Source organism: Aotus nancymaae, unplaced genomic scaffold (assembly GCF_030222135.1).
Source record: "Aotus nancymaae isolate 86718 unplaced genomic scaffold, 86718_ANA_hifiasm-v0.15.2.pri h1tg000015l_1, whole genome shotgun sequence".
Taxonomy (NCBI): Eukaryota; Metazoa; Chordata; class Mammalia; order Primates; family Aotidae; genus Aotus; species Aotus nancymaae.
In genome coordinates this window covers 2,088,067-2,102,043 of record NW_026988427.1, presented here as the reverse complement: position 1 = coordinate 2,102,043, position 13,977 = coordinate 2,088,067, and the positions used below count along the sequence as shown (strand labels likewise).

The following is a 13,977-nucleotide window of genomic DNA, read 5'->3' as shown; positions in this document are numbered from 1 at the left end:
GCTGGTTATAGGCTGAAACCACTTGATCATCCTCTAGACCCTAAAATCTCTCAGTAGGAGGCCCTGCCATCCTCTTCATTTCTGCACTCCCGCCCACACCACAGGGGCTCCAGACTTTCCGTATCAGAGGGTCTTATAGGTGGCAATCTTTTTGGAAGCAAGGTGTTGAGAAGGGTCTTGTCTTGAAGTTGCATTTGCATTTGGTTACAGTATTTGCTTTTGGATTGGATGTTTGCTGGGGATGACCTGGGGGCTGGGGAGGATGAAGTCACTGCCTGGCACAGGCCTGGCACAACATAAGTACAGTTGACCCTCCAACAACATGAGTTTGAATGGCATGAGTCCACTCACATGTAGATTGTTTTCAACCAAATATGATAGAAAATGCAGTATTTATAGGATGTGAAACCTGCACATATGGAGGCCCAATTTTTTTGTAAACACGGGTTCCTCAGGGCTGACTGTGGGACTTGAGTATCTACAGATTTTGGTATGCAGAGTCTTGGAACCAGTCCCTCACACATACGGAGGGACAACTGCACTAATAACTGGATGTCAAATGAATGTACTAGCCTTCCCTTTTCACAGCTTACCTCTCCTACCTAACGGAGTCATGAAGAAGTGATTGAGCATGTAAGAAATAGTTCTGTTTATTGGTTAGAACATGGTATAAAATTACAACAATTTGCAGGCATTCTGGGCTTCTTGGGAGGGACATGCAGTGCTGGGCTCAAGCAGGGGATGGGGTGGAGATATGGACCACTGGGCAATGGCTCCCTTCCTGAACATGTTAAAGGACTTGCACTACCAGCACAAGCGCTAGTGTGAGAGGATTATTGGTCCTTGTTTCTGGAAACAAATGACATGGGCAGTTTGGGTCATCAGACAATGCCATGCTTAATAATTCAGTCCTATCCTACATATATTAGGTGCTAGCTCTCCCAGTCTGGTCATGACAGATCCTAATTGTTCTGGATAACTCTCATTCTTCCCACCAAAGGAAGAGAAGCAGGCACATTGGTTTGGGAGGCCATCAGAGGATGGTGTGCATCTGGCTCAGGTCCTCTTGCTTCCAGATTCACCAAGGTCTGCTTGACTTGGAGGCAGTGGGCTGGGGGCACATAAGCAGAATATTGTGCACTACTGTTTAAGCTCAAGCAGAGGGACCTTCTGTAGGGCAGCAGTGTGAAGAGATGAGCATGCTTCCAAAACAAACTCAAATTTCATCTTGTCTCTCTCAAGAAGAGGAAGGAGGAAGAGTTGGCAATCAGAGACTGAGCCACATGATGCTGGGTTCCATAGAAAGTCTCCAGCAGAGATTTCTTCCAAAGTGTAAAAGGTGTTTCTGTCCCAAGAGTTGGAGTGTAAAGTCAGAACGAGGGCAGATCAGGGTGTTAAGGTGGTTGTTTAGTACAATGTCTCTGAGAGCTGAATGGCTGAGTGTCACCAGTTACATGACATTTTGAAACAGCTGGAGAGACCTCATGATGTTGTCATCCTGGGAAAGGAGGAGGGGAAGAGGATGGTTAGAACTCTGAGACTCCTCCCTGAGAGCTCTGTAACTCTGGTGAACAAATCTCAAGCATGGGTTTCCTGTATGGAGAAAACTCTACAAGGGTATGAAAAATAAGACGTAAGGGTGGGAACCTAGAAAGTAATCAGCTCCAAGTAAGAAGCACCACCTGTAGGCTTAAAGAAGAATTCAGAAGAAAGAAATCATCTAGTAAAATACTGAGTTGCTTCTTTTAAGAAGCTCTGAACAACTGCATTTCATAAAATTATTTTTATACATCCACTGAAATGATTATATTTTTCTCTCTTTATTCTATTAATGTGGTAAATCACACTGACCAATTATTGAATGTTAAACCAATCTTGCATTCCTGGAATACTGCTTTCGATCCTACAAATTTTGATATGTCATATTTTCATTTTATTTTAATTCAAGATATTTTCTTATATGAACCATGAATTAAGTTTATTGCTTAATACCCAACATTTAAGAATTTTTCTACATTCAATACTATAACTCAGAGAAGATATAATAGAAAAATGTAAAATACAGAACATGCAATAGAGACATACAATAAGAAAACCCCCCAAAACTCTCTCAAAAATAATAAAGTAGATAAATGCTTATTAAGACTGCTTTTCAGATTATGAATATCAGAAATGAAAAGGTTAATGTCAGTATAGGCTTATTTGGCTCAGTATTCTGGTGGCTGGAAAGTTCAGCCAGGCATCTCCATCCGGTGCATGTTTCAGGCTGCTTCCACTCACAGTGGAAAGTGAAGGGAAGCTGGGTGTGCAGAGATCCCATGGTGAGAGAGGAAGCAAGGTTGGGGGTGTGGAAGGTGCTAGGCTGTTTTACAACCAGTTCTCGAGGGAATTAACAGAGTGAGAACTCACCCCCAAGGGAGTCAGTGTTCATTCCATTCTAGTTGTTACATATCTTGGGTATCACTCTGTATATAGGACATCTACATAACAGGGCAGCTGTGATGTTTGTGTATGTGATTGAAACTCAGTAGGGGCTCAGTACGTGCTAGCAACTTCTCCCCTGCTTTCTTACGTTTGCTGTTCTTCTTGGCTGCAGTTCAGAGTAACTGTACATTTCCAAAATAATGTGGGGGTACAAATGCATTTCCCAAAGGTAGATGAAGCAGTTATTTCCAGTTCAGTTTCTAGTAGTGACTCTGGGGCCAGTTTATTAGTTAGACTTAATGAAAATTGTGTTCTCAGGACCAGCATCACCAGCGTGACCAAGGAGAATGTGAGAAAAGTAACATCTCAGGCCCCACCCCAGACCTATGGAATTAGCATCTGCATTTTAACAAGATCTTCTCAAGGATGTTGTCTCATACATTAAAGTTCTAGAAGCATTGGCCTAGGGCCTTTGTGTTAAAGTGACCCAGATCTATAGTCTCTGAGATTGAGGCCTGGAAATACACATTTTCAGAATCATTCCAGGCAATTTTTATGTACACTCTGGTTTGAGAATCACACAGTTGTAGATCTTTTCCCCCTAGCTGCTCCCTTGTAGTCTGGGGAATGAGGCATCAAGCCAGAGGCAGGCTAAGAAATAATGGTGTTGCCTTTTTGGGAAGTCTATCTTCAGAGAGACCCCTCTGAGTTTTCACATCCCCACAGACTCCTACTTTGGGTCTCCATTCAGTCCTGTGCTTAGCCAAGACCAACCACAGGCCAGCCTGAGGAGTGGAACCACAGTTGTTGCTGGTGTCATTGGCTCTGACAGGAGGGGTTGCAGGTATGTGCAGGTTTCTCATCACCTTCCTTCTGCAGGTCCCCAAGCCCCAGATTTGCTTTCCCAGATGTAGAATTATTGTGACCTGAGATCTCTCCTTACCTCCTGACATGATTCAAGAAATTCATCTAAAGTTACGATGCCATCTTTATTTTTGTCCATTTTCTGAAAGACATAACAGAAAGCACTTTATGGAATCGGGTGATCTTCCTTCCAAAGCTTGCTCCCCTGCTTTCTTGCTGGAGCTCAGAGTAATGAGCTCAGCTCAAATGAGCTGGAGCTCATTTCATTAACCAACTTTGCCTTGAGAATTAGAATTGTCTTTCAGTGGCCAGACAATTCCAATTACGCCCTAATTACAACACTTTGACCCCATGAGCTTCCTTAAATCGAAAGACTTCCTCTGGACACTCATCACCTCGCTGCCGGCTTATTCTGCTTCTTCTGTAGACTCCCTACTACTCTGTCCATCTGGCAGAACACTGTGTACAAGAGGTTCTGATTCTGGCCTTTGCTTGTCATATAAACTTGCTCAAGGCCAGAAAGGACTCTCTTTTCCTGTATGAAAAGTGGGAGGTTGGACTAGAATGAGCTCTGATACTCTCTGATACTCCACTGCTAGATTAATTTTTTCCTAAAATGCCCCAATGATCACACCACTCCCCTAGTCAAGGATCAGCAGTAGCTGCCCATCCTGTACCAGAGCAAGGCTAAACTCTTCCATTTAAAGGTCTCACAATCTGGCCCTATCCTAGTTTCCGTGTTTACTCTGATTCCCCAATTTTTATGGATTTAGAGTTCATACTATACCGCTAACATTTAATGATAAACTTTCTTGTTCTCTTCTGTCGTGTACACTTGCAGCTTAAGGAGACCATCTGTTTCTTGAGGACAATGTATCTTATAATTCTTTTCTGTTTCCAGCCATGCTTAGTACAGGGTTGGTTGGACACAAATCACTTGCTTAGATGCTCATGGGTTGACTCGATCTAGGCTGGGCTTACAGCTCATGTGCAGGGTGTGTGCACTTACCTGGAAGAAGACGTCGACATGCTGCCTTGGAGTGTCCTCTTTGAGCACGGGATATGTGTATTTCCCCATCATGTCATAGATTGCTTTGACAATGTCCATCATCTCCTGGAGCGGGGACATAAAAGCACACAGTGTGGGAACCATGAGGTCAAGCTCTTTCTAGGTGACAGTGTTTGGAGCTCCTTATGCCCCTTGCCAATGAAAGTGATTAAAAGGTGAGGTCCTTCTTTAGCAGGTGTTAGGGAGTTAGATGGTAGATAATTCTTAAAGCCCTCAGAAGTTCATGGGTAGGTTACTTTGTTATGGGCATTGTCTTCAGTGAGGGGTGATGTGTGGGATCCCCATTCACAGACTGGAGGCAAATAAAATATTATTCTGAATTTTAAAAAAGTTAATGTTCTAGCCTAGAGATTAAAAAATTCCCCTAGGGTCTGCCACTGTTTTAAGTTAAGGAAAATGAACCAATAGCTAAGAATATCCACAGGGCACGTGAGGCCAATAGTTCCACAGACTGAGGCCCTTACTAAAAAGGTCGGTTCTCAAGTCAACCCCAAACCTATTGAATTAGAACACCTTAGGACTAGGTCCTGGGAGTTTCCATGTTTATCAAAGTACGTTAGGAACCATTATTCTGATCATTCTGGCCCCCAAGTTGGAATGGGGATAAAAGAGTGTTTGGGATGTTTGATGTGGTTTCTATAGAGACCCAGGGGACAGTCTTATTCCATATGCTTATTTTATTGTGTTTTTTGTTGTTGTTGTTGTTTAATTTTCACCTATTATTAATAATTTTAGACTTACAGAAAAGTTACAAAATAGTGCAGAGTTCATGATACCTTTCACCCAGTTTCCTCTCATGTTACCAACCTGTATAACAGAGCACAATGATCAAATCTAGGAAATTAACATGCTACACTATTACTAATTAAACTACAGGGCTTATTCAAATTTTATCAGCTTTTCAACTAATATCTTTTTTCCTTTCAATGATTCTACATTGCATTTATTTGTTGTGTCTCCTTAGTCTCTTCTAATCTGCGTGAGTTTCTCATTCTTTTTTTTTTTTTTTTTGAGACAGGGTCTTGCTCTGTCACCCATGCTGGAGTGCAGTGGCACAATCACGGCTGACTGCAGCCTCAACCTCCTGGGTTCAAGTGATCCTCCCACCTCAGCGTCTCAAGTAGCTGGGACTACAGGCATGTACCACCATGCCTGGCTAATTTTTGTAGAGATGGGGTTTTGCCATGTTGCCCAGGCTGGTCTCAAACTCTTGGACTCAAGTGATCTTCCTGCCTTTGCTTCCCAAAGTGCTGGGATTATAGGCATAAGCCCCCATTCCCAGCCTGAGTTTCTTTCTTTCCTTGTCTTTCAGGATCTCACGCTTTTGGTATGAGTATAGGTCAGTTGTTTTGTGAAATGTCTCTCAATTTGAGTTACTCCCTGGTTTACTTATGATTAGATTGAAGTTATGCATTTTTGGCAAGAATACCACAGAAGTGATGTTATAACCTTCTCAGTGCATCATATCAGGGAGTTACATAGCGTTGAGATGTCTTATTATTGATAATGTTGACCTTGATCACTTGATTAAGGTGGTGTCTGTTAAGTTTCCTTACTGATTTAGTATCTTTCAGTGGATCTTGCCTGAAAAAATTATTACCGTAGTATTTGCCTAACAGCAATTTTTATTTCCTTTATTCCTTCTATATTTATTAATTAAAATTCTTCTGTAAGGAAGAGCTGCCCTCTCTCCTGCATTTATTTATGTATTTAGTTGTTTATTTACATTAACATGGACTCATGGGCAGTCACCATATTTTACAGGTTATAATCCAATATTTAATAATTTTTAATTTTGCTCTAATTGCTCTTATTCTGGCTATTGCGAGCTCCTTCAGGTTGACTTCTGTGGTTTTCTTTTATTTTTTAGCACTTTCATATCTTCCAGCGTGATAAAGTACTCCAGGCGCATCTTATATTTACTTTTCCCCAATCTTGGAATCAACTATTCTCCAAGAAGACTGGTTCTTTTTGTTGAAGAATGGTATTTAGAAATCAAGGTCTAGGTGCTAGGAATGCTCACTGCTACAGGGATGTCATTGCTCTCAGGTGCCCTCAACAGATAGAACCAGGAAATGTATGTCTCTATCCATGTATTTATTTTAAAATGTGTGCGTTACAAGACCTTCACATTTACATGGCCATTGATGCTTTTCCTGTCTGATTTTTTTTTCTTAATCACAGAAAGGACTTAAAGAGCAATTTTGTTGCTCTCTCAGGATTTTCACTGCCTACAACTTGGATGAGACCATCTCCAAATGATTGCCAGGTGAAGAGCCTGCTATTTTTTCTAAGAAGCTTTTATTTTTTAGCCACACTTTCTTTTTTTTTTTTTTTTTTTAGGGATACTTTATTAATTCTGCCCTCCAGAGAGGTCTGATGGATTAATGGGGACAATTCTGTCTAGTTTGTAGATTACAAAAAGGGAGAAGGAGCTAGTAAGGTTATTCAGCGATGAAATAGTGAGTGAACCAAAGTTGAAGACCAAGTAGTATAAATCCCCTTTCTGCATTTTTTTCTTTATATATTTTGGCAAGGTAGTATTTGAATACTTTAGAGTATCATATATTTGCATATGTATACAAGCATTTAGTTGTTTATAAAATTGAGATATCATACATACTACTTTATTAAGTGATTTTAAAATGTAATATATCATACTAATGTTTATTTTACAGTACTCTTTCATGATTTTAAGTGGCCACCTGCTATTCCATTATATGTATTTGCTGGAATTCATTTTACAAATCTGCTATTAGGGGATATTATGGTTATCACATTTTGGAGGACTATTACTTGAAGACTTTTCTTGCTTTTAAGTCTTTGTCTCTATTTTTTTTTCCTTGGGACATATACCAAGATGTGGTTTATAAGGAGAATGGGATGCATAGCTTTCAATGCTTTTGATACATATTCCTCAAATACCTTTTAGAAAGTTTGTATCAGAACACTCTCAGCAACTATGTATGAAAAACCACTTTTACCAACCTTCAACAAAGATTTTTACAAAATCTTTGCAATGTAATAGATAAGTGATAATTCGTTGTTTTTAAAGATATACATTACTTTCTCGGTGAGGTTTCTGATATATGTGTTGACTATTTTTATTTATTTTCTCATGAACTATTTGTTCCTCTGCTTTGCTCATTGCGTTCATCTATTTCTGACTGGATTGTAAGAGCTCTTTATATATTTGGGTAGATTTATGAAATTGTTAAAATCTCTTAATAGATTTTAAATTTATGTAAAAGATATTTTAATGCATCTACCATGTGCTAGATATTGTGTCAAAGAAATACAAAGATAAGCATGATAAATATAACTCTTGGCTTTGTTAAAATGAATGCCTACTGAGGAATATCAATCCTTTCTGTTATCATAAATTGCAGATATTTTTTAACAGGTTTGTCACTTGCTTTTCAATTTTGTTTATGGTATTTTCTGATATACAGAATTTAAAAATATTTACAGTATAAAGCCATCAATAATTTAAAAAATTATTTCTAACTTTGATTTTATGCTTTGCCCATTCTACGATCAGATATTTACATAAGACTTTTAGTTATTTTTTAGTTAAAAATCAACTATATGTATCTATAGTGACTTTGGATTTATAGTACTAAGTGAGAACATTTACTTACCTGTAGCCAAAATAGCTAACCAGTTTTCCCAGAATCATTTAATTATTCATTACCTATCTATTCTCTATTCAATATGCACCCTTTATTATAAACCAAGATGTTATTTGTACCTGGGCTTTCTAGTCTGTTCCATTGATTTACCTGTTCTTTCTCTGATATTATAATATTTTAATAGTTTCAGCCTTATTATATGTTTCAGTATCTGGTAGAACAAATCCCATTTTTCTCCTCTTTGAAAATTATCTTTGCTATTCTTATCTGATTAATCTTCCAATGTAACTTTATAACAATTGTGCCACATTCCCTCCCCAAATAACACTTTCATTTTGATTCAAAATGAAATAAATTTAAAGTTAATTAGAGAAGAATTACTATCATTACAATATTGCTATCTTTATATATATATACTCCTTCATAAAATGGTATGTGTCTCTACTTATCAAATTTTTCTTTCTCTTCATCTAAATTATGGATATTTTAAAATGCCCATGTGCCTTAAATTTTATTGTGATTACAATTAGAATATTTTTGTTGCAATTTTCTAGCTTGTCACAACTGATGTATTGGCTATACAATTTCTTTTTGTGTATGTATTTTATTACCAGTCATTTTGCCAGCTCTTTAAAAGTTCTAATTGTTTTAAATGGATTTTCTTGCTGTCTTTTTTCTCAGATAGAAAATCATGTCTTTAACGAGGAATGTTGTAATTTTTCATATTTAGATCACATTTCTTTTTCTGTTTCACTGTATTTGAAGAACTTCAGGAAATGTTAAATGGTGGTGATGTTTGACAGTGTGCACTCTTGCCTCATCTTCCCTTCAGTGAGAATCTCCGCTTCTTACCATAAAGTTTGAAGCTGTGTACTAGGATGGGGTATTTTCCATTATGCTGAAGAAGTATCTTATTCCTAATTAACTGAATCTTGAAAATTATTATGAATAAATGGTAAATTATATCAAATGTGATTTTAGCATCAAATGGTTTAGTCTTTTGGTATATTAATATGATGAATTATTTAATAGACTTTTTCTACTGTTGGACTATTCCTGCATTCCTGGAATAAACTTTATCTTAGTCATGTGCTTTTCTTTATTTTTTTAAATTTTATTTTTGAGGAAGAGTCTTGCTCTGTTGTTCAGGCTGGAGTGCAGTGGAGCCATCATAGCTTGGGGCAGTCTTGAACTCCTGGGCTCAAGCTATCCTCCTGCTTCGGCCTCTGGAGTAGCTGGGAGCACAGGCATGTGCCACTACACCCAGGTAATTTTTATATTTTTCTTTTGAAGAGACAGGCTCTCTCTATGTTGACTAGGCTGGTCTTGAACTCCTGTGGTCAACCCATCCTCCTGCCTCAGTCTCCCAAAGTGTTGGAATTACAGGTAAGAGCCTTTAAACAGAGCACTGGGATTAATTTCCTAGTATTTCATTAAAGATTTGTAATCTATAGTTTGAATGAGATTGGGTTCTTATTTTCTCTTATCTGCTTTATTTCACAGGATTTTCTCCTTCAACACATTTTTTTGAATATCTTCTATCAGGCACTTCCTGCTTACACCAAGTTTAAAAAAAATCAAATTTATAAGAGCATAATTTACTTATAACAAATTCACCCATTTTAAGTGTACTGTTTGATGGATTTTGACAAGTGTATCTACCCATGTAACCTCCACCACACTCAAGATATAGAACATTTTCGTAACCAAAAGACATTCCTTCATACTTCTTTGCAATGAGTGCCTCTCAACCTTTGTCACTAGGCAACCACAGATCTAATTTCTGTTACTATAGATTGATTTACATTTTCTAAAATCTCATGTAAATAGAATCAAACAGTATAAACACTCATTTGAGTCTGGCTTCATTCACTCAGCATGAGGTTTATTAGCTTCATGCACATTGCTGCATGGAACTGTATCATTTCCTTTTACTGCTGAGTAATATTCCATTGAATGAATAAACTATGATGTATTTACCCATTATCTTGTTGACAGACATTTGGGTCATTTAAGTTTTGGGATTACTGTGAATAAAGCTGCTATGAACATCTTTGTACAGGTCTTTATGGAATTATATATTTTTATTTTGGGGGGGTAAATACCCAGGAGTGGGACTTCTTTTCTTCTTTTTTTTCTTTTTTTTTTGAGACAGGGTCTTGCTCTGTCACCCAGGCTGGAGTGCAGTGGGGCGATCTCAGCTCACTATAACCTCCACTCGCCAAGGTTAAACAATTCTCCCACCTTGGACTCCTGAGTAGCTGGGACCACAAGTGCTAACCAACACATCTGACTTTTTTTTTTTTTCTTTTTTATTGTATTTTTAGTAGTGACAGGGTCTCACCATGTTGCCTAGACTGGTCTTGAACTCCTGAGCTCAAATGATCTGCCTGCATAAGCCTCCCAAAGTGCTGGGATTACAGATGTGAGCCACCATGCCTGACCGGAATGGGATTTCTGGGTTGTACGTTAAGTGTGTGTTGAGCTTTATCAAAGATGCCAAAATATTTTCCAAAGTGTTTGTATCATTTACATTTCTGCCAGCTACCTATGAGAGTTTCTATTGCTCCACATCTTTGCCAATGCTTGGTATTGTCAGTCTTTTTAACTGTGGCCATTCTGTGCAATTATATTTCATTATAGTTATAATTTGCATTTCTTTGAAGATCGGTGATTGGAGCAAACTTTCATGGGCTTACTGGCCATTCACGTATCTTCTTTTCTTAAGTATCTCTTCAAATCTTTTGCCTATTTTAAATTAAATTGTTTATCTTTGTATTAAATTATAAATGTTCCTTATATATTTTGGATACCAGTCTTTATATTGGATTGGTATCTTGGTATCTTTATATATCTGGTATATAATTTGCCAACATTTTTTCCAAGTCCATGGCTTGCATTTCCATTTTCTTAAAGGTGTCTTCCAAGGCATAGACATTTTTAACTTTGATAAATTCAAATTTATCTACTTTAAAAAATGATTCTTTATCCTTTCTTACTCCAAAGTTGTGAGAATGCTTCTCCTACGTATTCCTTAAGAAAACAGCTTTTGTTTTAATATTTAAGTCTATAATCCAGTCCAAGTTGATTTTTATGTTTGGCGTGAGGTTAAGTTTAAGGTTCATTTTTGTTTCCAAATGGATATACAGCTGTTACAAAACCACTTGTTGAAAACACAATTCTTTCCCCTTTGAAATGTTCTAAACTCATTTTATAAATTTAATATTATTATTTTATATTAATATATTAATTCAAATATATATTATTAATTATTATTAATATAATATATTAATATTTATTGTTTTATATCATATTGTTTTGATTTTTTGACCCCACAAATAAGAGAGAACATGGCATGTTTGTCTTTCTGTGCCTGGTTTATTTTACTTAATAAAATAATAATGACCTCCAGTTCCATTATTATTGACTCTTTTTGGCAACTGTTGCATTGACATATGGGTGAGCCTGTCTGTATTTAAAACAATTTTTTTTAATTTTTAATTTTTGTGGGCACATAGTAGGTGTATATATTTATGGGGTACATGACAAGTTTTGATTCAAGCATGCAATGTGTAATAATCACATCATGAGAAATGGGCATCCATCTCTTCAAGCATTTATCCTTTGTGTTACAAACAAACCAATTATACTCTTTTAGTTAAAATGTGCAATTAAGTTATTATTGACTACAGTCACCTTTTTGTGCTATCAAATACCAGGCCTTATTCATTCATTCTATTTTTTTGCACCCATTAACTATCCCAGCTTCCCCCACAGCCCCCCATTATCCTTCCCAGCCTCTGGTAACCATCCTTCTACCCTCTATCTTCATATTGTTTTGAATTTTAGATCTACAAATACAAGAGACATTGGGATGTTTGTATTTCTGTGCCTGGTTTATTTCACTTAACATAATGACCTCCAGTTCCATCCACATTGTTGTAGAGGACTAAATCTCATTCTGTTTTATGAATGAATAGTATTCCATTGTGTATAAGTACCACATTTTCTTTATCTATTCATCTGTGGATGAACACTTAGGTTGCTTCCAAATCTTGGCTATTATAAACAGATCTGCAACAAACATAGGAGTGCAGATATCTCTTTGATATATTAATTTTCTTTATTTTAGGCATATAACCAGCAGTGGGATTGTTGGATCATCTGGTAGCTCTACTTTTAGTTTTTTTTACTCTCTATTTTGATCCATTGATCTATATGTCTATCTTTATGTCAGTTCCTCGCCATCTTGACTACTGCACCTTTTCATTAAGTCCTGAAGTAAGGTAGGTTTAGTTCTTCAACTTTGTTCTTTTTGCAGTTGTTTCGGTTATTTTAGTTTTTTTTGCATTCCCATATCAAGTGCTACAAAATAACTGCTGGGATTTTTATTGAGATTGCACTAAATCTATAAATAAAATTTGGAGAATCTACATCTTAACTATATTGGGCCTTCCAACCCATGAGCATGATATATCTCTGTGTGTATTTGGTTCTTTGCTTTATCTCAGCAATATTTTATCGTTTTCAGTGTATGAGTCTTGCACCTATTTTGTTGAATTTTTCTAAAAGTATTTTCTGCTTTTTGATGTTATTTTTTCTTAATTTAATTTTCTGATTGTTGCATGTAGAATTATAAGTGACTTTTTATAAATAGAACTCATGTCTTCACTTGTTAAATTCACTTATTATTTTTAGCAGTTTATTTGTAGACTCAGGATTTTCTAGTCATATCATTATACCATGTACAAATAAAGACAGTGTTAATTCTTCCTTTCCAGTCTATATCCCTTTGGTTTCTTTAAATATAGTGAATTATACTGATTGCTTTTTGAGTGTTAAACCAACCTTGCATTCCTAGAAAAAACTCACACAGCTGTAGTGTATCATCCTTTTTATATATTGCTGGATTCAATTTGCTAATAGTTAGTGAATACTTTTTGTGTCTGTGCTCGTGAGGGAGCATGGTTTGTAGTTGTTTTCCCTCATAAGAGCTTTTTTTTCCTCTGGTTTGGGTATCAGTGCACTATTGGATTTATAAAACAAGTTGGGAAATGTTCCATGCTCCTCTGTTTTCTAAAAAATTTTTTGTAGGATTGGTATTAGAATTCACCAGTCTACCACCTGGGCCTGTAATTTTATTTGGGAATGTTTCTTAACTGTGAATATAATTTCTCTAAATGATACAGAGCTAGTCAGTTTTTCTAATTCTCTTTGAGTCTGTTTTTGCCCTTTGTGTCTTTCAAAAACCACGTTCATCTAACAGCCTCCCAGGGGAATATGGTTGGGCCCCTTACCCTAGCCCTCCACCATCTGACTCTGCTGACCTGTCAGCCTCATCCTGCACTGGTATTTGCCTTCACACCTTCATCGGCAGCTGTCTGAAGTCTTCCTGTTTCTGAAACACATGAAGCTCTATCTTGCTTCAAAGTCTCTCTAGTGGCTGTTTCTTCTGTCTGGAACACTTTTCCTGGCTTTTTGTATAACTGGTTTCAGTATGACAACATCTCCTTTGAGAGGCCTTTGCTAACCTTCCCTGCCAAAATATCTTCTACCTGTTAATGCTTTTTTGGCCAGTTTATTGTCCATCTCTGTATACTGCTCCAGTGTGGGGCCTAGTCTGATTGTTCACCTCTTTGCCTCCAGCACCTAGAACACCTAATAAGCCTTCAAATATGTGTTAATTAAAACCATGACTGAATGAATGAGAAATGAAAGTTGAATAAACTCTCTGAGCTTTAGCTTCTCTCTGTAAGGAGAGAAGCTTGCATGGCTGTGGCGAAGATTAGTGCTGATATCTATACCTCCAGGCACTGTACCTGGCACATGGGAGCTCAGAAAGCGGGGTGTTACAGGAAGCCGAATTCCAGCTTCCACTGAGATACCAGGATACAGTGGATACAAAAAGTGAGTTTTGAAATAGACTTGAGGGTATTTCACTGGCTAGAGACATGTGCTCTGAAGTTGTAAAAGTGCAAAGTGGTGAAG

General features: G+C 37.2%; 1 protein-coding gene across 3 annotated transcripts in view; it reads right to left on the bottom strand.

The window, feature by feature from the left end:
* Positions 1-632: 632 nt before the first annotated feature.
* KCNIP1 (potassium voltage-gated channel interacting protein 1) overlaps positions 633-13,977 on the bottom strand; it is a 236,764-nt gene continuing 223,419 nt past the window's right edge. For all 3 annotated transcript variants that reach the window (XM_012461121.3, XM_012461122.3, XM_012461124.2), the window contains 3 exons: positions 4,298-4,402; positions 3,368-3,430; positions 633-1,498 (listed from right to left, as the gene is read on the bottom strand). In XM_012461121.3, the coding sequence (XP_012316544.1) occupies positions 1,451-1,498; positions 3,368-3,430; positions 4,298-4,402 (216 nt within the window). In that variant the 3' untranslated portion in view covers positions 633-1,450. The remainder of the gene's footprint in view (positions 1,499-3,367; positions 3,431-4,297; positions 4,403-13,977) is intronic.